Consider the following 25,573-nt stretch of genomic DNA (forward strand, 5'->3'; position numbering starts at 1 on the left):
AAAGGGCTGATGAACGGGCTTTGGGTTCTTGCAGACTGGTGTCTCCATCCTGCTGGAAGTCAAATGCAGCAGAAAAAAATGAGGAGATATATGGAGATATGGAGATATATATGTATATAAATGCAGGAGAAACCCATGGAGGCCATTAGGGACAGGAAATCAGTGCAGCTCCTTTCTCAAATGTGCTCTGGGGCTGCGAGGTGAGCCCTGGAGTGAGATGCAGCGAGGAGGCCCGGAAAAGGCCGGAAAGAACACAACCACTGAGTGATGCGAGGTTGCGTTGAGCAGGGATACGGGGCTCCGTAGCTGGGCAGCACATCCTCTCCTGCTGGATGTTCCCAAAGCGGGGCGTCAAGCCAGTACCCACCACCGCAGATTCGCCTCAGCTCCTTATGGAACCGCTGCGGAAATCTCACGCCGAAAGGCAGCCCTGAGCGAGCGGGGCCGGGACCAAGCCGGCCAGCCGGTCCGTGACGGGGGACCCGGCTCTGCCCGAGGGCTGAGCGCCCCTACGACCAACCTGACCGCCGCAGCCCCGCCGGGGGTCCCGCACCCACCGCGGGCTCCCACACGGCGGGCCCGAGGCCGCCGGGCCGAGCGGCCATTTCCTACCGCCCCGCGCGGCTCCGCGGCGCCCGGAGCCCCGCGCCGGCCCCCGCCCCGCCCCGCGCTCCGCCCGCCGCCCGCCGCTGCTCGCCCCCGCCCGCCCGCGCCGCCGCCGCCGCCGAAGGTTGCCGAACGGGGGTCGCGCTGCTCCGGCGGCGTTTCCGGAGATTGCCGAGGGGCTCCGGCCCCTCCCCAGCCGCCGCCGAGCCCGTGACCGAGGCGCTCCGGTGGGTGGGAGCCCGGCGCGCCCGCTGCTGCTCCGGTCGCGGCGCGGGGCTCGCCGCCCTCCTCCTTCTCCTCCTGCTGCTCCCGCTCCTCCGGCAGCGCCGGGCGCCGCGGTGACAGAGCGGGGCGATCGCGGCGGGGGGCGGCCGGGGCTCCGGCGGCGCGGATGGCGGAGGGCGGCCAGCCCCCGCAGCAGCAGCAGCCACAGCCGCAGCTCCTGGCCGGCGGCGGCGTGGGGTCCGCCCGCGGCGTGAAGCGAGAGCCGGAGCTGGAGCAGCCCATGCCCGGCGGGGACGGCGCGGAGGGCGGCCACAGCAAGCGGCTGCGGACGGAGGCGGAGGCCGACGGCGGCGGCATGCAGGTAGCGGGCAGGGCCGGGCTGATCCCTGCTCTCTCTCCCCGGGGCTCGCCCGGGCCGGGCCGCGTTTGATTTCGGTTTGCGGGATTCGGCGCGTTGCTCTCGGGCGTGCGGCCCGTTCCCCCCGGGCAGCCGGGCGAGGGGGGCTCCCCCCCGGGCCGAGCCGGGCGGCTCCCGGGGCCGTCCCAGCACGTGGGGCGGCGGCGCGGGGCCCTGCGGGAGCCGCCGCCGGGTCCGGCTCCCCGGGCACCACCGGGCGGCCCGGGGAGGCCGCGGTGTCGGGGCCGGGTGCGGGGCACCGGCGGCGCTCCGGGGCCGGCGGGGTTTACCCGCGTCGCTTGGGGCTTGTACGGCACGAGGAGAAATCTCAGGTGCTGCCTGGGAAGGGGGAGAAGCGGAGCGGTGGGGCATTTTCTGGGTTGGTTCAGAACCCCACGTTTCTGTCGTCTCTTGCCGGCGCGGTTTGATCGACCCCAAAACATAGCTGGTTTCAGGTGCGTTGGCCTTTGTGTTTGTGGGGTGATGCTGCCAAGGTGTTTCTGCCTCCCTTTGTCTGGGTGTTGTGGGGGGTTGTTTTATTAGGGCAGTGGCGCTGGCCTTTTCTGCTTCTGTCTCTCGTGGTGAGTGTATGAGTGTAACAGAGCTGTTTGGAAGCAGCGTGATTTTTTCATCAGAACTTGTTTCTCTCCTCACCTTCTTTGGGGTTGGTAAAGCACTCCTGGCTTTCCAAAGGGAGCCTATTCTCTCCATGGTGCTTCTTATCAAGGTGCCAAATGTTGGCCAACACACTTCCCTTTTTATTTCCCAGGCTGTCCTCAGTTTTCCTGCTCAAGGATAACTTATTTTTTAAGCAGCTTGCAGTATGAAGTTTTTGTTTATGGTTCTGTCTGATGTTCAGCCTTTCATGGTGCTCTCAACATCCCACAGCTTAGTGTTTTTGCAAGCATGATGGCGTGGCCTGAACCCCTGCTGGAGCTTCATACCCAAGTGTTGCTGCTTGTGCTCTCCCAAGGGCCAGTGAAAATCGTGCTGTGCTCTTTTATCCCTTGCGGTAGTGTGTTCTCCCACACCTAGGTGTCAAGTATGACTCAGACAATGTGTACAATTGCAAGGGGAAAGATGCTCAGTATCAAAGGTGTGTTTATATGGTGTGTTTTGCTAGGAGTTATGAATGGGCGCACAAGCATGCTGGCATGAAATTCTTCCAGCTTTTCAGAGTTTAATTGAGGCAGAAATCCTGTGTAGTTACAGGAGATGCGCCAGTTTACCTTGCATACAGGTGGTTTAACTGGTTGTTGTTGATATAAACCTGGGTAAATCAACTGAAAATTGCCCAGAAAGGGACTTGGGCTGGTTTAGCAAAAGTATAATTTTTTTTTTGTTTGTTTGTTTTTAATTGCATATGAGTACAATTTCTCTAGAGATAAAAGACTCCCCCCTATATTTACATTGAAAAGCGTTTTGTTGTCTGTTCAATGAATAATACAAGATAGTAAGATTGCAGTGTTCAGCCATGGGGCTGCAACAGTGTGTGTGTGACACTGTGTGTAATGCTGGTGGTCCTGATGCTAGGGATTGATTGTAGAATTAATTAGCAGAAAGATGGCATTTATTTCTGTACCAAATAGTGGGAAATAGTGGAGAAGTTAGGTGAGGTGCAGCTAGTAGAGCCCAATTTTTAAGTGTGCCTGTAGTCAGTGTAGCGGTTCTTCAGATTAGGACACCCATATTGTACTTATTTGGCATTCTTAGTGTAATTTTAATCTTTCCATATGTATATGTATATATGGAAAAATTAAATCCTTTTATTAAAAAAGATGAAAATAAACATACATATGTGTGTATGTATATATGTACAAATATGTACCAGTATTTGGAACTGGGTGATCTTTGAGGTCCTTTCTAACCCAAACCATTCTATGATTCTATGTCCAGAAGTTTCCCTTGACTTTTTTTTCGTTTTAAAGACTGTTTTTTATATATATGGAGAATCTTCACATGTTTGCAATCAAGAAGTGCCAAATCTGAAGCCAAACATACCAATAATATCAGAGTTAGGGAAAATGTGCTCTTTAATGTTTGGGAAATTCGGTATCTTTTTACTTAAAAGACAAAACACAGGATTGCCCTTCATGAGGATTTCTGTTCAGATAGTGCCTTCTTTTGAAGTACTTTACTTTAGAATAACAGCTTATTTTTAGTAAATCTTCTATGTTTAACTGTATGTAATGCTTACAAGAGGAATAAAGGGCCTATTCTTTGATTTGTTTCTTTTTTTTTTCTCCCTTTCATTTGTGCTAGAGGCTTTCTGAAAGCTGGAAATAAGACCAGCAACTGTTGTACCTTGTTTTTCCTGGAGATCCTGTCAATTTTCTACTTCCTGTTCCAGAGCCATGGGCTGTTGCTGTGTAAACTTCGTGACCTTGTGTCTCTGGGCTGATAGCAAGGAATCACGGAAATCTATGCCCACCATCGTTTCTTCTTTGCATAACCTGTATCTACCAATGGCTCAGGATATAAATACAGCGTGTAATGCTGAAATAAATCATTTAGCTGTAGAAATTACTAATGTAGCTGTAAAACTAATAGATTTTTGGGGGGGTCTATTAGCATGAAATATGAAAATTAGGCTATAGGAAGATGAAACAGTAGGTAGTTATTAAGACGTGGGGGCTGAGGGTGCATAAAAGCTTTGGGTAGCCTTTAAATTTACTGGGCTTCTTGTTTTCTGCTGTCTCAGGCCAGCATGCTCAGACAGATTATGCAGTTAGGGTTTCATTATCTAATCCATCTTTGATCAGGCCGGATAAATGGTGTTTGGCCAGTGCTGATCTTGTTAGGAGGGTGGTGTAAAGCTGCTTGAGTTGGGATTGGGACAAATCGGATCATGGCTGCTATCTGCTTCTGGGACATATTTCAGTTAATCATGGCATGGGAGGAAAAGGTCTACCAGGAACTGCTGGTTTTTTGCTCTCTCTGTTACATGAATGGCAAAAGTCAAATGTTACCGGCCAGAAATGTCACCTGGAAGTATTTGGATAGGTTTGTAAGCTTTGGAAGTAAAAAGCCTCAAAGGTACTTCTGCATTTTAACTGTATGAATACTAGCAAAGAACTACCTTGTGATGTATTTGCTGACTTGGATGGTTGAATCATTTGGATGAGCTTGCTGATTTGGGTAAAAATAATGCCTAAGATAAGGGAGAAGACAAAATAAGAAAGTTCTATTAGCCTAAGTCACTTGTGAAACTGCACTGAAATGCAGTTGTTGATGCAGCTGTATTTGCTTCTTGTCAGAAAATACTGACTGCTGCACAGATGGAAGAGAAAGTACCCTTGCAACAATCTCTCTCCTCCTCTGTTCCTTGTGTAATGAAAGATGAGAAATGTTGTGGCTAGCTGGGAAGTGTCCCTTTCTCTTTCAAACTGTAGACAAGGCTGTAATTCCAGGGTGCTCTTTGTCTTCCCCTTCCAGGTGCTAGAGGTGTACCAGACAATTTACACTGCTGAAAAAGTTATTAAAATAATTTCCCCTTGCTTTGCATGGGGTTGAATGAGTTAATCAACTCCTCATTTAGTCCCTAAGCTGAATTTTGATTTAACTTTTTTATGGGGTCTAGGGTGGGGTTAGTAAATTAACATCATACCTGGTGGTAATACATGCGTGGAATCAGATGCAAGATATGAACAGAGCTGATCCTTGTTCCTCTTTCATTAATGACTTGTGTGCTCAGTATCCCTGAGTATTTGGGAGAATTACTCTTCCTGGAACCGTGAGCATGGCCAACTGGTCAGGACAGACAGCTAATGCAGCTGTGGTCTGTGCCTTGCCCAGTCCACATAAACCTTTAGTGGCAGCAATGAGTGGTGACTCTGTCTTGTCATTCAGCCATGTCAACACAGGGTTCATAAAGATGACTAGTGGTGTTGAGATCAGCCCCCTGTGATTAAAAGATGATGTAATAGATGATAAGTCTTTGCTCCACGAGAAAGTCTGTGGTTTCTCATCCTGTCGTGAGCCAGAAGATGGTCTAGCTGGACACCCTCTACCAGCCTAACTTCTTTCCAGCACAATGACTGGAAACCTGGAACTGCAGGTTGCCAGAGAAAGGGGAGAATGGGGACATAGCTGGTGCTTCATGACAACCCGTGCCCTTGTTCAAGCTATGGCCTGTTTTTGGTGCTCCAGAGGATGCAAGAAATCAATCTGCTGATAATTTCTAGATAGGTTTGGGTTTACAAGTAAGAGGGCCGACTGGGATTGTAATTGAGAAGGGGCCAGTGAATAACAGCTTTTTTTTTGCTGTGAGGGACCCTTTGGAAGTTTGTATTTTTAAATCTTACAGAAGAGAACATCTAGTTCCAGTAGATTGTGGAAAAGCTGCGTAATCAGGTTAGCTTTTTCCTCTCTCTTATTTTTCATGGCATGGCTGTCTTTGTAAAGAGATGCAGGGCAGTGCAGGGGATACAAGACATTATAGTAAAAGAAATAAAGTTCCAATCTTTTGACCCCTGCCTTGGATCCAAGATGAGGTTTTCTGGGATGCTGTTTCGGCGGAGTACTGGGGATGTGATGAGATGTAAAGAATCACCTCTAAGTTTGTTGTTGTTTCTCTGTTTACTTTTGCCCTTTGTTTTTTTTTTTTTTTATGTTTGAATGTTATGCGTTAGGTTTGACACAGTCTGAGAACACTTAGAAAGTCTCCAGTTCAAAGAAAACCTTTGGCAAACAGACTGAAAGTTGGGATTTTAGAATTGTTAAGAGTGCTTTAATGTTGGCTCTTTTCTTGCCATATTCAGGAAAATGGAAAGCCCAAGTGAAGTATTCTGCATGCTTTTGTACTCCTCCCAGCTCTTTCAGTATTTCTCTGTAGGTTCCAGAGGTTTGTATTCAAAGGTGATGGCCACGTTTGTGTGGTTGGAAGCCAAACCGAGGTCTGGCTCTACTGGAGATGGTTTCCTTCTGCATATGTGTACCAGCTGTGGACATAAGCTTTTTATTTTTCTTTTCAGAATTGCTGTTTAGAAACACGAGTGCTCTGGTATTTTGCAGGAGGCCTGGACTCTCCCTTGCATGTTGGAAAGGTTGCCCACCTCGCTGAGGTTGGAGCAGGTCCCAGGCACATCCTGTGCAATACCCTCTGTCAACTGTTCCTCCCAGTGATGCAGCAAGGAGGGCCCCTGCCTTGCCCTTCTGCACTGGGGGTTTGCACTTCTGTGTTCAAGGTTTTCTCAAAGATGTGCTGGTCACTGAAGATTTAGCAGCTGTGTTCCTGTGCCGGCTTTGTGCTTTACTGTGACCGCCCTTTCGGCCACTGCTGCGGAGAGGCTGGTGGCAACAGGGGTACCAGAACGCATGAGATGCAAAGGAAGCAGCAGTAAAATAAAATAAAATAAATCCAACTGCTTTGTTTCACTAGAGGTAGGAAAGCCAAACTGAAGTTGAGATGGATCTGAACAGGATTCTGTGTGTGGTCTGTGCCCCCCTGGAAACTGCTGCTGAAGGACATACCCCCGTTAGCTTGGAAAAATAAAGCCTGTCGTTAGCAGTGTTTGGTTGGCTGCACAGAAACCTCTGCCCCTCTGGAAAATGTTAGGAATCACATTAGTTGAAGATGTTTTAAAACCTGTCACTCTGTGCTGCTGATTTGTCTTGTGGCACTCAGCAAACCTTAGTTTTTGTATTAAGTGAAAGAGCGGGACAGATGTTTTGGTTGTCTAGAAATCTCTTATTTAATTTGCCCATCTCTGATATTACTTGACCTTCTGTGTGTGTGTTTGCTGTTGAAATGTGGTGGCTGAGGGATCAGAGGAACATCCAGAAGAGAAGTGAGAGAAGCAATTAGTGGTAACGAGTTCCAGTTCATTGAAGCATTCTGTTGATCTACATTTTACAGTGGTATTGAGTGGACACCCAAGTGTAGCTGTCATGAGATAATCCCGATGTTTAGGGATTAGAGCTGCTTGACTGTGTTTTGGGCCTTAACTCCCTTTGCTCTCCAGTAAATTTAATTTTGCCAGCAATCTTCTGTAAATTCAGTTTGAAAGTTGTGTATACATTTTCCCCAGCATGCTTCCCCCTCCCTCTGCTTCACTTTCTTGCATGCATCTCATTTTTTCCAGGTTGAATTAGAGATATTTGTAGGACCCAGGTCCAGTGATGGCAAGGACTGGATGAAACAGTCCTCATCAGTCCTGACCATGCCATCAACTGGACCCTGCAGTGTTCCCTGTCAGGGCTCTGCCAAGCTGTGCCTGGCTAACTCTCCTGCAGGAAAGCTTTGTTGAGAAAGGCCATGTAGTTTTCTAGATTTCTACCCTGTGTTTTGGGTTCTGGAAGATTTCCAGGGTGTTTGTGAACTGTTCCAGTCTCTCTTTCATTTGGCTTGTCACACGTACATACAGCATCTATCTAAATCACCCCTCTTGCTGGACCAAAGGAAATGGGACTCCAACTCCTTTGCACTGATACAAGGTATTTAAGTGGCCACAAAGAGCACTGAAGCCTGAATACAGAAGCCCCCTTGTTAAATGAGCAGCATCAGCTGAACTAGAGCTGGATCCAGCATCTGCTTGGGCAGAGTAGGAAGCTTTGGCAGTTTCCATCAGCTCACTCGGTGTGACATTGGTGTTCAGTCAGCTATACCATTGTGCCATCTCCTACCCTTTGGAGTGTGGGCAGAGGGTACTTGTGGTTCACACTGATTAGAAACAGGTAATGAGATCTTGGATAGGACAGTGGGATTCAGGCTGGCATATTTTTGAAGTGGCTGTGTGTTACTGGGGCTGTTGCTTATATTTGCCTTTGCCTAGGAGAGTTTATGGTGCAGGAAGATTGGGTGCTTGCTTCAAAGAGCGTGGGATAGAAGCACTTGTTGCTTTTCTTGCATGACATTACTGGGTTTTATTTGCTCATAATTGCCTCAGCAATAATGCAGGTATTAGCATAGAGATCAGGAAGAAGCTGCACCATTTAAGGGGAGAAAAAACGCTCATGTCAGCACTTTTTCCCTCTGACTGTACATAGTTAAATTTCTTTTAATAGAGAGGCTAAATAATCTACCTTATGTGGCTTTTCTGTGTGTCACAAATATCAGAATATGCTCCCCAGAGGCCTTTGAGACCTTGGGATCTGGATCCAGCTCAGGTTTCTTCAAGGGACTGGAGCATTGTGCACATTTTACTGAGGCTTTGTGCGCATTTTACTGAGGCTTTGTGCACAGCTTTCCCACTGCTATTTCTGTAGGAGATTCTTGCAGACATTTGGGGTGGTTGTCACAGTTGAGGGTGATGCCCAGGAAGAAAATCCCACCAAGGCATCATTAAAAAGCCTTGATTTAGTGCTGTGTGGGCTGAGGGAAGGCTCTAGCTGGGATCCTGGTGCTATAATTTGCTGTTTGTGGTTGCTGTTCTCCTGCCCGGATAGGGGTGGGAGGGTTGCCCTTCCTCCAGCCTGCTCACTGACCTCAGGCAGCAAGGTGAGGGGAAGGCCAGGCTCTGCCCAGCTGCAGGGCTGGGCACCTTCTTCCTGAGTCCCCAGATCTGCAGGTGGAGTAGCCAAGCGTGTCTCTCTCAGCAGCTCCTGTGAGAGATCCTACTTCTGAGCCATCTCTGTCTGGCTCTTTGATTTTATTCTGTTCTGTGTTTTTGCTTCCCTTTTGTGGGAAGAAATGAGGGGAAGTGCAAGCAATGGCTTCTTCATTGCCCTTTGTACTCTGCTGTCCTGGAAAGCAGGTCCATCAGAGGCCTCTTTCCTACCCTTATTTCATGTTAAAAGCCCTGTGCAGCTTTGGAGCGAAGCTTGACAAGGAAGGGGTAGGTTTTGTAGGTGCTTCTCCTTGCCTATAGGCACTAATTCTTGAAGCTCAGCTTTGGAGTGACCTGGGGTGGTTCCTAGGATTAAAGACCTCTCTCTGGGAGGTGCTGCTTCTGCTCCCGTGAGTAGGACCAGCCACACAACCTGGGGAGATCCAGAAGGTTCATTCAGGCAAGGAAGCCTAGGCTGTGATGTTGCTGCAGCAGATGAAACTGTGGGGCATACCAAAGGAAGTGATGGCTGGTAGCATGGTACGGGCAGATGTCCTTGGGCTGGTGGCATCTATGAGCGCGGGAGACAGATGTTTGTGTTATAGTGGCCTCAGGAATGATTTGAATCATGGGGGAAACTGAGACAATAAAGTGTATGCAACACTGCTGCTGATTTGCAGCAGCAGATCTGAACGTCTCTGGGACAGCCTGCAGGAGAACGCAGCTGGCTTCTGAAGCACCTGCCCATCCTGTTTCTTGTTTTGTCCGGTAGCGGAAGTTGGAGAGTGTGGAAATGCAGAATGCTCTCAGTGCTCTAGCTTTAGGAAGAGGTGTACAGCTCTGCAGTGGTGCTGGAGTTAACGTTTGTCCTGGGTGGTCTGGAACTGCAGGCACTGTCTCCTCCATGCAGAGGCTTGAGGAGACAGAGAATGAGCCAGGGTGAGAACTTGTGCACAGCAGGCTGAGTGGGGAGACTTTATTTTATGGTGCTTCTGCATTGAAGGGGCCGGAACTCATGGCCAGTAACTGCCCAGCAGGAGACTGTGACAAGAAGGCATCATGTGAGGTCATAATTATGTGGTCATACCTTTTATGTTTTTGGAGATGACTTCATCTCCACAAGTGCAGCAAATGGATATTGCTCCCTGAGAGGCTATTAAATTAATGGGAGTTTTATAACCAGGTAAAATGGGTGTAAGGTCAGGTTTTGGACTATCCGATATTTCATTTCTTCTCTTTTATCTCACGTATGACCCCAAACTGAATATACTGCAGATAACCTAAACTTTGCCCTGAATACAGACTTATTAATTTTTAATTGTCTGTTCTACAGTACTCATCACTGTAGTGTGGGTGCTTCACAGGTACTAATGATTTTATTTTTTTAGTTTCCTGAGACATAGAAAAGATATACAGTGTCTTACTGTGGAAGTGGGGGATTGAAGTACCTGGTAATAAGACCAGTTTTGCCAAAAGAGGATTGACATTACAGTCTAAATTATTTTAATTTGTAATTTTGATTGTAGCTGGGGCTTTTTTATTCAGGTTGGGTTTTGGTGATGTTTTAATCCTTGATCTACAGCTCTCTAAAACTTCCACTATACATATATGATGCCTATTGCTTCCATAGACTGAGCCTTAAATGTGTCATGTTGGGCAAATGTACAGTGATGATGTTTTTATCTTAAAACCCAGCAGAATAGCTTGAATTAAGGAGATTGGTCAGCATAATAGTGAAATTTTACTCAGATGATAAGGTTTGAAATCCAACTTTTTAAGCAGAGTGGATGCTGCTTGTCTTAAACTGTGAGATCACCTACCTTTTGGTTTCTGCAGCTGTTTATACTGCTCAGAGCACAGCACTTCTTAGGCTTGAATGAAGCAGGAATTACAAAAAAGTAGCACATAATCCTGATTTATTGTTACGTCCCTGCACATGAGGAAACACTGGAAGTTGCGTGGATAGTTGCTATTTTTTAATCTGCAGCCCATGACTTTTGCAGTTGCTATTATAGGAGAGAATGTAGGTACAATGACTTTTGAGTTAAAAAGCATCTTTTGGTCTGTTAGGAAGCAAAGAGGTGCTCTGTGGACAGCAAAGGCAGGAACCGGCTCCTGACCCATTCCCTGTGCTGAGGAGACTTTGTGACACATTAGGGCTCTGAAGGAATCCCGCCACTTGGCATACAGGTGTCTTGGGTAAAAAATATGTGGTTGATCATGGACTTGGTATCTCCTTTTGGTTTGCTGAGTAATGAGTCCTTCATGCATCCCATCACTGCCTGCTTTTTATTGCTTCTACATGTGTGTTCAGTTCTGTTCTCCTTAGCTGAGTAAAGGGTGGGGGGGGGGGGGCAGAATTATGTTATATGGCTGGGGTTCTGTCATCTTCAGAGAGCCCCAGATAACAAGCCTAGCTTGGGGCTGAATGCCTGTTCTTATTGCTAGGATTGTTAGACTACAACACTGGAAGTAGCATAAAGCTGTAGGGGAGGAATAAACACCCCATCCCACTGCTTTTTGGAAAGAGGAGACAAAGACCAACCTGGCTATGCCTTCTTTGTGCCTCTGCATGTGTTATAGGATTTCCCATTGCCTTGAAGTGAGGGGAGAAGATGAAGCTGGTGTCCTCTCCAAAGCTCACATGAATCCAGTGGAGACCTGGCACCTGCTAGTGTCACCAGCTGGATCTAGCAGGTTTTTCCCTATCTGACCTTTATACCTAAGCACTTCTTGGAAAAGTCTGACTTCCTGGTCTGGTTAGATTTCCTTCACAGTGGTGGTCTCCATGCCAAGTGACTCATGTTGTGAGAGCTAAGCTGAGATGTCACAGTCACAGACAGAGGAGACAAGGCCATTGCTTGCAATGGTGGGATGGACTCAGCAGGAGGTGATAGTGGCATTTGGAAGCAGTGCTGGCAGTGTGATGGTTAGATATCTACCATGGGCCGGAGAAGAGAAGGAGAATGTAAAAAGAGATGGACCAACTGTGGATTCTGACTGTCAGATAGAGAGGGTTACAGTGGAACTTCACTCCATAGTGTTTCCATCTGTTGTGGTTTAATCTTAGCTGGCAACTAAGCCCCACACAGCTGCTCACTCCTTCCCACTGGGATGGCAGAGAGAATCAGAAGACTAAAAGTAAAAGGAAAAAAACTACTTGTGGGTTGACATAAAGGCAGTTTAACAGGTAAAGCAAAAGCGACTCAAGCAAAGGAAAACAAGGAATTGAGTCATTACCTCCCATGGGCAGGCAGGCATTCAGCCATCCCCAGGGAAAGTGGAACTTCATCATGTGTAATGGTGATTTGGGAAGACAGACTTCACTCTGAATGTCCCCCTTTTCTCTTTCTTCCCTTAGCTTTATTGGTTGAGCATGATGCCATGTGATATGGAATATCCCTTGGGTCAGTTGAGGTCAGCTGTCCTGGCTGTGTCCACTCCCAACTTCTCGTACATGCTCAGCTTCCTCGCTGGTGGGGTGAATCAGAAAAGGCCTTGACTCTGTGTAAGCACTTCTCAGCAGTAACTAAAACATCCCTGAATTATCAACACTGTTTCCAGCACAATTCCAAAATACAGCCCCATAACAGCTACTGTGAAGAGAATTAACTCTATGAAAGCCAAGAGCAGCATACAATCTGTCCATCCCTTCTCTCAGTGCCCACTTGTGATCCATCAGTGCTGTTGTGATGGATGTGGTGAATGAGGCTAAGACTGGTATTTGAGTATATATTGTCTGACCAATTGATACTTGTCTATATAGATATATATGTGTGTGTATATATATAATATGTGTGTGTGTGTGTGGCTTTGCCAGGAAATTGAAATTATGCACATAATTTGGTCTGGTTTTTGTGTTTGTCTCTGTCCCCTAATTAGATCTTTCTAGAAGAGGCTTGCTGCATTTCACCGTCTTGCCTGATGTCTTCTGGCTTTCAACAGGAATATCATATAGTCAGTGCCAAATGCTACAGTTTCAAAAAAATAAGTTTTATCTGTTGATAAATCACAAAATTAGCACCACTGAGAATTATTCACGCTTCATGTTCTGTCTTGAAAACTCTGTCCATAGGTCTGATAACACATCTGAATTTATCTCTGACTTTTAGCCAGATGGCTATATAGATTCTCCTGGGGATGGTTGTTTCCCATGGGGAAGGTGTTGACTTGAGTAGATGGAGGTGCTGTGAGACTTCTTGTGTGTGTGTTTTCCTCCTATTATTCATTGCTTAAAGGCTTAAATAAGAATTCCTTTTTTGCTGGTCAGTGGGTTTATATTTTTGTCTTGGGCGGTATCAGGTATTTGTGACTGCTTTGCATGCCAAGAGTAGAATGAGTTGGGTTTGCTTCAACTACGACCCCTTTAAGGACTAGGAATTCTTTGATGAGTGATTACAGTTAACTCTGGACTCTTAGTTGATGAATGTGATGGAGCATGTCCATGTTTCTTGGGAAGGTTTCCTTAAATAGGCATGACCTTTCTAGTGAAAACAGGAAGATGGTTTTTGCTTTTTTTCCCCCCAGCATGGTATTTGTTTCATTTTTGGATCTCATGATTAGTGCAGACATTTACCAGAGGAGTAGCTCATAGGCTTGGTAGCTTCATGGGGCAGAGTTTGGCAGCTCCACTGGAGTTTTGATAAGGGTATTGGCTTACTTAGCAGTTGATTTGATATAGCATTTTTTCCATCCTTTCTGAAGCAGCCACTATTTTTCACCTTTGGTGACCCAGTTCTTCTTTCTTACCCTTTCTGGCATCCAAAACTATGAGGCATCTCTATGTGCAGAGGAAGACAAGCCAATCTTTATGTTTTAATATGTAGATGGGGAATAGATAGTGATTCAGTACATCTGGATCATCCTATGTTCTCGTTTCTGTTGGGTTTCAGTAGATGTGTGAAATTTGCAGGCAAATTGGAGAGAATGGTCCTGTTGCCTCAGAATTGGAAGGCCTCTGGCTGTGACTTGAATGTGATGACAGTCTGCCTGAAGTAGTGCATGTCCCTGACCATGCTTGGGAATTTTAGCAGGAGATGGATGTGCTTGATTCTCCTTTGTGCTGAAATCTTCCAAGATGCCTGATGTCAGCTAGTCACTGTTGCTGACAAGGTGTTAGCGAGGTCATTTATGAAGTTTGTGTTTAAATAAACATAAAATTTCTGTGCTTGGGCTCTCTCATCTGTTGTAAGGTGTTCTGTGAAGTTGGTTCTCTTGGATTTGGTGCTTGATAAATAGATGATGCATATAGTCTGGAAAAGGTGCAGTACAGTGGACAAACTGACCAGCCCTGCTGGCACAGTATTATCGAGTGCTTTGTTTGGCTTGTGTAGTTCCTCAGGGACTTGATCCTCAGGGTTAGTCTGAAATGCAGATTTGATGTACGTTCTCCTAAGCAATTTCTTATACTGCATCACCAATTTCTCGATGCCTGAAATGTTGGAAGTTTGCAGTTAAAGATTCTGAGGCCTGTAGATCTGTCTGCTTGGTTCTGTGACTGGCAATTTTTGCTTTTGTTTTTAGGACAGGATTTTAAAGATAATCCCTAAATCTCTGGACCCCCTTGGGCAGGAGTAAACGTGTGGCATTGTTCCTCTTCCATGGGTGAATTCCTACCATTATATGGCTTTCTGTGCCTCTGACTTTCTGGGCAGGATTTTTGATAATGAATATAGTCGCATTAAGTAGGGGAGAGCTTCCCATCTTTACTTGGCAGGTAAATATTTTTGTGTCTTGTATGCATTTTCCTGGTGTGCAGAGTCTGTTGGATGATTAGCTTTGCTCTCTGAGCAATGTGCTTTTATACAGACAGTTACTGCATAGTGCTCCTCGTGGAGGCAACTGTCTTCATGAAATTGCTTGGAAAAAATTAGTTGCATTTGTACAGGCTGCACTGTGAAAATAAGATTGCACTGGGAAGGGAGGATGGGATGTGGTTATCAGTCATCTCCTGTCCCAGTGGAGCCAGGGCAGGTGGTCCTGCCTTCCCTGGTGACTCAAGGGGTACTGTCACATCTGTTAAATTAGCCCTGGACTGGAGTTGCTGGAAGTGTGTCTGGTCAAATGCTAATTCAGCATTTTGTGTGTGAAGCTAATTGGCAGGGTAGAAAAAGCGCTGTTGGCTGTAGAAAACTTTCTTCTTACCTGCAAGAGCTTAAACAGTTAAAATATAAAATATCCAGTAGGAAAATTTCTTCTTCCTTGCATGGTTAGCAGTGATAACCAAAAGCAAATTTTTCACTTCTGTGTTCAGAGCCCTCTGATAGTATTGTCATGGCTTGTGCTTCTGTTTACAGATTTCCCATGTAGCTGAATTAAATTAACAAGACCTGTCAATTCATTGCTGCTGTATTTAAACCCCTGGGCAGCAAGGAATCTGGCAAGGATGGAGCATCATTTTCATGTGCTGCTTGGAAAGGGAGGATGTACAGGGAAATGAAATAGTGTTACTGCTTGGGGGAGGGGTTAATAGTGATGGCTCAGGTGGCAGATGAAGAGAACAGTGTAGGTTCCCAGAAGTCTTTTTTGTCTACTGCTTCCCGTGTGGCTCAGTCACTAGGTAGCAGGAAGTTTTTTCTGTCATGTGTGGGCTAGCCAAAGACTAGTGTATCCACAGAGTTTATTCAAGGCAGATAGCATTACAGGAATCAAAACAGAACTCTTGGTTCCTGTTCACTGATTTAATCCTTTGTTTTTAGCAGTTAAATATCCCTGTATTCTTTAGCCTGGCCTCTCAGTTATCCTGGATTTGAGCCCTTCTTAAATCCTGATTGCATAGTATTCATGTTAGGAAGAAAGGTGGTGTGAGGTGATGCACAGAGAAATGAAACAAGTCCCTCAGGTCACCTGCAGAGGAGCAGAAATCTCAGAACACTGGGTTCAGTAGGCCATCTTTCCTCTCCTTGTTTGATTTAGGTGGCCTCCTTTATTGCCGCCCCATCCATCTAAAGGGTGGTCCTTGGAGGCTGCTTGGAACACATGGTGAACTGCACACTGCTCTTGCCTTACTCTGTATCAGCTTTCTGTGTCAGCAGAAGGTAGTTTGCAGCATTTTACAACATCTTTGCCTAGCACCAAAATTCAAAAGAATTACGTATATGAATCTGCATCCTGTTGTTAGATGTTTCATATTTTCTTTAGGCTTGTGCAAAATACATATTATGGTGGAAAAGGTGCTACAGTTTTTTTTTTTTTTTTTTAATGCCCTCTTCCTGCAGAAGTCTGCATAGCTTGTGAGACTGGGATGATACTATATGCTTAGCTTTGCAGCCAATTTGGAATTCTGGGCTTCGCTGTGTCATGTTTGCTTCTCTTTGTCTGCTTCCTCCAAGTCTTTTATGTGGAGTTTACAGATACTGGTGCAGTTTGCATAGCAGAAATTGTCCTTTTGTAGCAGCTGGTGAGTGGATGATGGACAGCTGATTAAACTAAACCTTCAAAAGGCTTTTGAAAAAAACCCAGTGGTATTAAATTTATGATTTGCAAATGTTGTATCAGTACTACTGGATTAGACAGCTTTAGACCACCTGGTGTTGGTTGGTCTGACTGATGACACCCCTTGTGTTTGTGGGGTATTTACAGTGGGCACAGCCTCTGTGTAGTGACTCTGTGTTGGGGTGCATGGTGTGAAATCATACCTCGAGGCAAAGCTGGGCATAAATAGGTTCTGAAAGAAGTAATCCTTTCTCTCAGCACTCCATTTGACTCTGAGTTTCTTTTCATGACCTCATAGAAAATAAGTAATGCCAAAGAGAGCAATTTATCTCTACATCCAGGTGACTCCACCATGGTGGATGTGTTGCCTCTGCTGTCCTTTCAAGAGGCAAGCTGGTGTTCAGTGCTAGCTGTGCCCTTCTCAGCAATGCTGGCAGCAGTAGTGTGTGGGGTGATGTGGCACGATGTACCCACAGTGCAGCTGCACGTCACTTCTGTCACCTGGTAGTATCTGTAGCTCTGCAAGGAGAACCCTTTGCATGTACCACCATGCCGCTGTCAACCTCTCTCACATCCACAGTGCTTTAGAAGTGAGTGGACATCCGCCCCTCCTGCAGAGGAGGTGGGTAAATGTTTGCTTATCCACGGTTTCTCTTATCCAAGTGTGTTTTCAACTCTGCCTTTGTATTTGATGGTAGGTCCCCCTTCCCCTTGGCGCGTGTCTGCAACATGCTCATGTGCCGGCACGCGTGTGCTGCCCTTGAAAACAGACCAAACTTATTAAAATCATTGCTGGTTGCCATGGTGCCTGTTGTCGCTGTGGGCTAATAGGAAAGGCAATTACTGCTGCATGCTGGGGAGTGTACGGAGGCTGTGGGCAGGGGGGGTAGAGGCGACTGCGTGCTGATGAGTTGTGTGACTGATAGCTTGGATGTCACAGTGAGCAAGCAGCAGAGGAGAGAAAGGCAGGAGATACCCTGTAATGAGGTTTGGCCAGATATACTGTATTTCCACCTCCTGGGCAGGCTCATTGAGAGATTCCCACCCTTCCTTTGATTGTCAGGGGAAATCTCGGGATTGAGTTTCACATTTTCAGCTGGGCGCAGCTCAGTGACTCTTCAGTTGGCCCAGGAAGTGAAACAGAGCTGGAAAACTTTTTGTGTGTTGAGATACTAATTTAGTCCCTTTCCTGCTGTTTCCTCTCTGTGAATATTCCTCTTCAGTTCTTTCTTTGCTGTTTCCTGTAGGTTGAATGTCATGATATAAAATAGCTACAATTTTCTTGGAGTGAGTAGGATCACTTAAGGAAAGTGCTTCTTATAATGAATGTAAAGCTAAAGGGAAATTGCATCCTTCATCTTTATTCTCTGAATTTGGGCAGCATGTGTCCAAGCAATGCCAGCATTGTTTGTGCCAAGTGCAAATGTGAAAAGAACAGGGATTGTTTTATAGTGTAGAGCTTGTAGGAAATCATTAAATTCCTTGAAAGATTTGAGTTGGAGAAGTAGGTGAGAGCTGTAAATCTTGGGGATATCAAAAACTGCTTTGGCAATGTTTGACAGAGCACTGCACTCCCAAATTGAAACCCTCTGTCCCCTCCAATTTGTTCTGCTTTCCCTTTCCCTTGTGCTAAGCAATGGCCTGAGACCTTGCTGCACAGGAGCTCTTCCAGGAGGCTCTCTTTGAACATTAAGAGGCACATCATGGGAGTTTCTTCTGGCTTATAGAACCCATGATGGTGTCAGTGAAGTTAAAACGGTGGCTGTCACCCCCTTCAATAGGGAGACAAGTCCCTGGAGGCATGGAGGGGGTTTCTGGTCCAGACAAAGTGAGAATAATAAAACAATCCTCTTGGAGCAGGCAAAATTAGGATCTTGTCTGAATTTCTCTCGTTCAGCTGATCTGCCAGCAGCTGTTTCCAGAGGCCCTCTGGATCATGCTCTTTGGGGGATAGCCATGGTGACTCACCCGGCTGGGATCGTTTCCGCAGCCGTGTGAGAGCCTGGCTTCCCAGGGAGCCGTGGCACCAGGAAGGGGAAGGTTTCTGGTGTGCTTGATCCCTCAGCGAAGATTATGCTCTGTCTGTTTAATTAGAGACTGCTGCTTTCTTTACTGGTGTACTAAATATAAATGGAGGAGCTGGTCTAATATACTTGAAGTTGCAAATGTCAGGAGTCAGTAGCTTTATTTTCCTCTCGCCAAATCTGATTTGGTTTTAAGTACTGCCACTAAATCTAATGATGCAGTAATTCCTGTTTGTTAAAAGGAATGAGGGATTTAGACTGAGACAGTCTTCATGCTCTTCTCCCATCTCTCATCCCACCTCTGTTTTACAAAGAGCTACTGGTTTGCAGGTGTTTGTAGAGTAAGATCTGAAGGTCAGAAGGCTCGAACTAAATATGCTGTGAACTGAGTTTGTATTCAGCTAATATACCATTTTTAAGGTCTTCTCTGCACAGTTTTTGGCCCAGACCTGTACATTCCGAGCATTATCTTTGTGACAGTCAGCAGAGTGCCAAAAAAGTTTTAAAAATATAAAAAATATAGTAAAGATAAAGAAGCTGCTTCTGGAGCCCAGGCTTCATGTTCTCTGTGGGATTCTTTGTTTGCTGAGCTACAGTCTAAGTCCTGGCAGGCCCCAGGGAGATCTGTAATGGAGCAGACATCTGTGCTTAAGATGCATTGCCCTGTTGGTCTGCTGTGCAGGAAAACGAGTCAGTATTGAATAAGATATTTTTTCCCCCTCTGGGCTCCTACTAAGCATAGTGGACCCAGTCTACCTCCATCTGCTTCGCCTTGTACAGTGCCATTGCAGACACTCTTTGCTTGTGTGTGACTGTGAGCTGTAGCACCATGCCTGGAAAGTAAGTTCACTGGGAAGTACAGCTCGCTAGGAAGTACAGCTGGTACTGCCGGCCGCTGTGTGAAATGTATGATCCGGAATCGGTTGGAAAGTCCGTGAGAGCAGAAACAATGGGCAGACCTCGTGGTGAAGAGTGATTCAGTGCTGCTAGCAGCAGCGGTCAGGCTCCGCATCTTGCCCTCGGCTGCAGTGACTGCTGCTTGTTCATGCCCTAGCCGATCTGGAATGCTTTTGTCCTGGCGAGTACGATAATGTGGGCTACCTTGTCTTGGGGCAAAACTGACTGCTGGACTGGAGGAGGAGGGAGCATGCTCATTATGTGCTGGAGGCATTTTTGTCGTGTTGCAGCATGTGCTGGGAGATGCATGTTTGGAAAATGAGAGCACCTAGAACCTTGCCCTGACCTACCAGGTCTGTTCTGGCCTCAGGACTCGAGGACTGGCAGAACAGTTTCAGCATTAGATGTCTCTTTGCGGAATGGGGAGGAAAGAAATCCATAGATACTTTTTGCACTTCTTGAAGTTTTCCCATTCTAATGGTGGCAAGAAGAAATTTTGTTTCTGGAGTGTGTTGAGTTGTAATCATTGTCTGTTCTCAGTCTGCATAGAGTCGATGAAAACTGTCCGCAGTGTTTCTGCGTGCTCCACGTCATCGTTAGACACGGCCTGACCTGCACAGAGAATTTTTTCCAAAAGCTGTTTTCTCTGCTGTATGATGCACTATTGCTTTGAAGGTTAACATTTTTAGTATCCCCAACACTTGTATATAATCTTGCCTTATCCCTCTTTTCCCTCCCCGCAGCTTTTTCTATTTTTGATAGACTAGCCTAACATAAACGTTTCCAGGGACAAGAGCAGCGTCTGCAGGAGAGTGTACTGCCTTCAAGCTCTCCTGCTTTAAGCTTTGGGAGCCGGGCTGATGGGAGAGCACATGACGCGGCCGGTGGCTTTTCCTTCCCGGCGGGACACAGGGAGCTGTGTGCGCGAGGGGAACAAGCTGTGCTGTGTAGTGTGTCGGCGCTCCGCTCCCGCTGGTGGCGAGGGCAAGCCGGGCTGCTGCCAGCGTGGCGCGGCCCGCCGGGCCGGCGGCTCTCCCGGGCACGGCGGGGCTCGGCCGGCCCGCTGCCACTCGCGCACCGCCGTCGGTCCTGACCCCGGACGGCGGTGTGCGGAGCGGCTCAGGGCGATGCGGGCTGGCTTCGTCTTTCCTCGGCATGATGTGAGCGAGCGGAGCGCCTGAATTATTCAGCTCCTCCTCGGCCTGCTGTTCCTATTGAATTCCCGTGTCGAGGCAGCCTGCCAGCGCCCGCTGATGAATTCATTGCTGCTCCTGCCCCAGGGGCACCCTGTGTGTTCGGGGCTGGAGAGGGCGGGGGGCGGCCGGGCTCGCCCTGGAATTGGGTAGCTGCAGGTCGGTGAGCCTGACTTGCCCTGAAGCTCTTCCATCTGCAGCGTAGGTGGGCGCCGGCCCCTTCGCTGCTCAGAGGGTTGTTGGCAGGTTTGCATGTGTTTTTATCTGTCTCTGCCTTGCAGCCGTGCTGGAGCCTGCCTGGGCTCCCCGATTTTCTTGTCCCAGCTCTCCACGTGCCGTATCTGGTATTGCGTCCTATCTGTATTTTGTCTTGGTGGAGTGGATTTCTCTTCAAACCACATCCTGATGTTTCGCACACCATCTGAGGTTCTCCTTACTTATGTATCCTGAGCTTTCAGGGGTGATTGTGCTAGAAAAAAAATAATATTTCACAATTTCTGAGAGGAACTTTTTTATTATTCTAATAGAAGCCATTTCCCTTTCACATATGATGTTTCTCCTAGTAATCTGAATAATTTTTTTGTTACACATTTAAAAGATCTCTACTGTTCACATTATCACAACTCATAAAAGCTGTTGAAGACACATTTTATACTTTTGAAAGGAGATTATCTCTTCTCTTAACAAGAACTTCTGGGTGTATGTTTGGTACCATCTTCATTTTGTTGATCCTCTGCTTTGTTCCTCTGTATTTTCTTTTTTAAGCAATTGCAGCAGGTGGCTGGTCTTTGGGGAAGCTTCCTTTGACCCAAGTGCTCTCTGGTCCCCGTTGACAGGGGCGGATGGAGTTTCAGGTCCTCCTCCTGGCTGCACGGGGGAGTGTTTTTTCACCTCTAATTGGATCATGTAAATCGGCTCTTTCTTTGTCTGGTCCTCTTTGTCCAGGATCTCCTTCTGGATTTTGACCAATAAATCGGCCTTGACAATGGATTGACTTTTCTTTTAGTAATTACACTGATATTTGAAAACTGTTGTAACTGATGAGCAAAAAAGGTGTAATAATCAGAATTGCGACCAATGATTTTCCTCAAAAACTGATTTCTGTAGTAGAAGCAATATGTAAGTGGTGGAGTAAAAAGTACACAAGGGCTTTTTTTTTTTTTTAAGATCCTGCACTGCTATGGCCTTCTGGGACTAGTATTTGATAAAGTGCTAAGGGGTCCCCAGGGTCTGACAGATGCTGGAGAAAACAGAGCTCCCTTCCAGAGAGAAACCCAGTCCTTTCATGCCAGTGCAAATGCTGGATGCCAGAGTGGTGAATCTTTCTCCTGGGCCATGGAAACCTTTTCTTGTTGAATGCTATCCCCTCATCCAAAGGCAAAGTCTTTGAGAGTCACTGGCTGCAGTTTGCAGTGTGTGGTTGTGTTGGGTAATGTGGGAGGAAGGATGTGCTATCCTTCTTTTCTCTGCTTTGGCACTTATGCCTGGAGCAATGGAGTGTGCTGTTACCTCTAAAGTGGTGTCTACAGTATTGCTTGCTGTGGCTTCTCTGCAGCACAGAGCAGAGTAATTCAATGGAGAAAGAGGGGCAAAACAAACCTCAGGAAAGCCTAAATCAAAAATTGCATGAGCATCGATCGGCTATTGAATCAAAAAGGCCAGAAGGAAGGGAATAAAGGATAAAGTCATCTGTTTTGTCCTTTGTACAGGCAAGAATGGAGAAGGGGTATACTATTCCCTGTCAGTAGAGGAGAGGGAAATGTCTGAAGCAAGCTTCTTCCTATTGCTTTTAAAGTTGGATGAGTGGGAGACATGAAGTTGCAAAGGTGTGAAGCCTTCATGCAGCAACCCAGAGAAAGTCTAGCGCTGTGCTTCCTAATTGGCATACAGGGCTTGCAAATGTGTTTTTGCTGTGGCAAAAGCATCCAGCCCCCCCCTGCCCCCCCAGAAGTAAATACAAAGGGTGGCAGACTGAGACTCATAAGTGGTGAAGCCTACATGTAGTCAGTTGGGAAGCTACACCTGCTTGTAATATGTGGCTTCCAGGATGCAGGAGAGCCAGAATTGTCTGTCATCAAAGTGTGGGACTCTATGCTTTTATGTTCTCTTTGTGTAGTAGAGATTCTAAGTTTTGGAGATTCTCATTCATAGCCATTTTGGCTTCAGTAATGGCAGCAGAAGAAACAGAATTTTTTTTCTTTCTTCTTCCCTTCTTGTTTCTTCCCCCAGGAGATTTTTGACTGTTTTCTGAACGGAGCAGATTTTGGTCTTTTTCTCTCATCTTCCTGATCTGATTGAAGAGCAGTGGGGGACAGAATTCAATCTGTGATTTGCATGTGTTCAGTCCTTCTGTCCCAAATCTGTACAGTGTCTTTCTGTACAGCTGATAACAGCTTTCCGATGCAGCACTTATATCTATGTGAAATTACAGTATACTTTTTTTTCTTTCTTTCTTTCTTTCTTTTCCTTTCTCTGCGGCTGCTTCAAAGCCGTAAGTAATCCTCCAGGCAACAGTGCTATCCTTCAATAGACTCTGACTGATGCAATGCTGTCTTCACATGGGATGGGATTTGGGAGGTGCAGTTTTTCACCCAGGAGGATTACAAGCTTCATCTTGATACAAACGTTTTTACACTACAGGTGGTAGTGTTGGTGCCTCAGGACTTTGTTTTTGGCACTAAGAAGATACACTGCAAATTCAGGAATGCTCTAGACCTTTCTTCCTTTTTATGTCAGTTTTAGAACTGCAAAATTTCCATTGGTATTGGTAGTTGTCTAGAAAGTTTAGGGGTCTGTTATGTTTCAGTTTTGGTCAGGTTCATATATAACTATGTATAATATAGCTGCAGAAATAGATGTTTTGTATGCACACAACCTTATCTTCTGTGGTCACAGTTTAGGTGCTTTCTTGTAATGCATAAAGCAGTGTGACTGCTGTATGAGATTTGTTTTGTTCTTTTCTATCCCTGTGAGGGAAAACAATATATGCTCTTTCAAGATTAGTTTTTAAAGATTTTTTTGTCCACATTCTTAATGTGAAAGAAAAGTTATGCATACTTTTAGTAGGCCTGCTAGTGGAGTCTTCTACATGCTTCATCCTACCATTGACCCCAGAATCAGTGTTCTGCAGTTGGAGTTGTCAAATCTGTGACATCTGTTTGTGACAGTGGTAGGTGGGCCTGTAGCTAAGAGCAGTGCTTTTGCAATGGGAAAACCTGGGGAAAAAGGTATTAGCATTTGTTTTTGTAGATCTTCTCCAATTACTGATCTGAAAAATAGCTACCGAGTGTAGACAGATTTAATTGAAGAAAATGCCTTTTCCCAGCTGGATTCTCACAGCCCTGGACATAATTAATGGACTAAGCACGACAACTTGGTTTTGAATACTCCTTGCTGCTATCCTTAGAGCATCACTTTACTCATGAAAACTCACTTAAGCAGGTCCAGTCTCTGGTAAAGCAGCAGCAGACTTGCATTGCTCCTTGCTTCTGAGGGAGAAAGGAGCAAAATATGAGCCAACATCACCTATATCTGGCTAGGCCATACAGTACTGGAGATATTTTGGCATGAGGAAGGGAAGCCATGAAATGTGATACCACCAGGACTTTCTTCTGCTGCTTCAGATGATTGCTTGATGTTTTTGATGATCCGTTCTTCAAGGGAGTAAAACTTCTGAGTCCTACAGCATTGTTTTAGATGCCCGTGTAAAAGGCTCTGAAATGTGTGGAAGTCTGGTAGTTTCTAAGCTGGAGGCTTGTCAGCAAAGTTCTCTTTGCTGCAATTGGTTTAAGCTGATGGGAAGCTATGCTTTCGTTGAAGGAGAATCCCTGCCTTCTCACTAACTCCAACCATGCAGTCATGCACTCTCCCAGCATACAGGTGTTAGGGATTATGTGGCCTGTAGTGACCACCTTTGTTCGTGAATCTCATCCTTCTCCTTTTTGAGGGATTAGTTTCCAGGAGGATCTGCAAGCTGATCTGACCTGCAGTTTTCTTCTGTGTTCCCTACTCTGCATGCAAGACATGAAGTAGGGATGCGCACTTGGGAACCAGAGAGGAAAAAAGCCAGAGTGATTTACTTCGCTGGTACAGTGATTTTTGAGGTTGGCTTAATCTGGCTGTAAAACCCATACTCTTAGAAAGTTTGTATCACTGTCTAGCTCAAGGGAGTTTGAGGTTTAATCCCTTTGTACTTGGGTTGAGCAATGTGCAGAAGGAAGGAGCAAGTGGAACTGAATTTGTAGGACTGCAACTGTCTAGAGCTTTGACTAAAAAAAAAAAAACCCAAATGGTGCTTTGGCAGGGTTTTAAAATTTAACTGCCCCTCTCCTCTGCTATTTGCCCCAGTGCCTTAGGTCTGGTCCAGCTCAGAGGTTTGCTATGTTGCCGGTTTCTCTGTACCTAATTTAAGATGCTTTTGTGTTCAGTGGGAGGGTGGCTCCCTTTTTTGTTTCCTTCATCTGAATATGCTGCATAGGAAGATACACGATGCTGTAATTTCAGGAGCCCAATGCTTTTAGATCTCTTTTGTTCTGCATTTTATCTGTAGGTTCAGGGAGGGAAATGTTACTTCTCAATGTAAAGTAGTCTCCTGGGATTGCACACAGGAGAGGTTTTTAGACTAAATTGTGAAGGAAACAAGCTTAGGTGAATGTGCTATGACAATCCCTGCCCACGCATACACACTTACAAACCAAGCAGTAATTTCAATTCCATTTTAAAGTTGGAGGAATTGTAATGCTATCGCCTTCCTAAAAGCTTTGTGAAAAATGGTGATGGGGTGGGAGAGAGGCAGACAAGGCCCCACGGAAGGCAGGGCGGTCAGGACTTGTGGATTACGCACTCCATGTGGAGCAACCGGACAATTGGTCTGGCCACGCCATGGTGTTTGCTCCTTTTCGCCCGGAGGGACCATAGCAGGGGACATGGTGTGGGGAGGCTGTGGTTGTAGCTGCAGCAGGCTGGAATGGGAAACGGGGCAGAGGCTACAAATCTGCGAGAAACTAGTTTGGGTTAGCTCCACCGCCTTGTTTATTTCATTGTCTTGCAGGCGGGGGGAAGGGAGGGGGCTTTGATGCTTTTGTATGGTGCTGGCAGGAATGTGCAATCCGGGGGTTTTGAGACCTCCTGGAGGGGGGCGTGGGTCTTTTTCCAGTGGCTTCAGACTATCCATAAAGACAATAGGGTGGAACTGAGGCTCTGTGAGGTGTTTGTATGCTGTTCCTGAGGATTTCCTGGGCTTTAACTAAACCTAAATATCTTAAAAAGGAAGAAATGCAATGGACACATGTAGGGTGCTGCAGGGAAGAA

The 25,573-nt window shown here is 46.3% G+C and overlaps 1 protein-coding gene across 15 annotated transcripts in view; it reads left to right on the forward strand.

Moving 5' to 3' along the window:
- The first annotated feature begins 997 nt into the window (after positions 1-997).
- RBFOX2 (RNA binding fox-1 homolog 2) overlaps positions 998-25,573 on the forward strand; it is a 171,538-nt gene continuing 146,962 nt past the window's right edge. For all 15 annotated transcript variants that reach the window (XR_005700509.1, XR_009207754.1, XR_009207755.1 and 12 more), the window contains exon 1: positions 998-1,192. Coding sequence is in view for 6 of the 15 variants with exons in the window: in XM_040061845.2 (XP_039917779.1) it covers positions 998-1,192 (195 nt within the window). In the remaining 9 variants the exon portion in view is untranslated. The remainder of the gene's footprint in view (positions 1,193-25,573) is intronic.

The sequence above is a fragment of the Hirundo rustica genome, chromosome 4 (genome assembly GCF_015227805.2).
Source record: "Hirundo rustica isolate bHirRus1 chromosome 4, bHirRus1.pri.v3, whole genome shotgun sequence".
Lineage (NCBI taxonomy): Eukaryota > Metazoa > Chordata > Aves > Passeriformes > Hirundinidae > Hirundo > Hirundo rustica.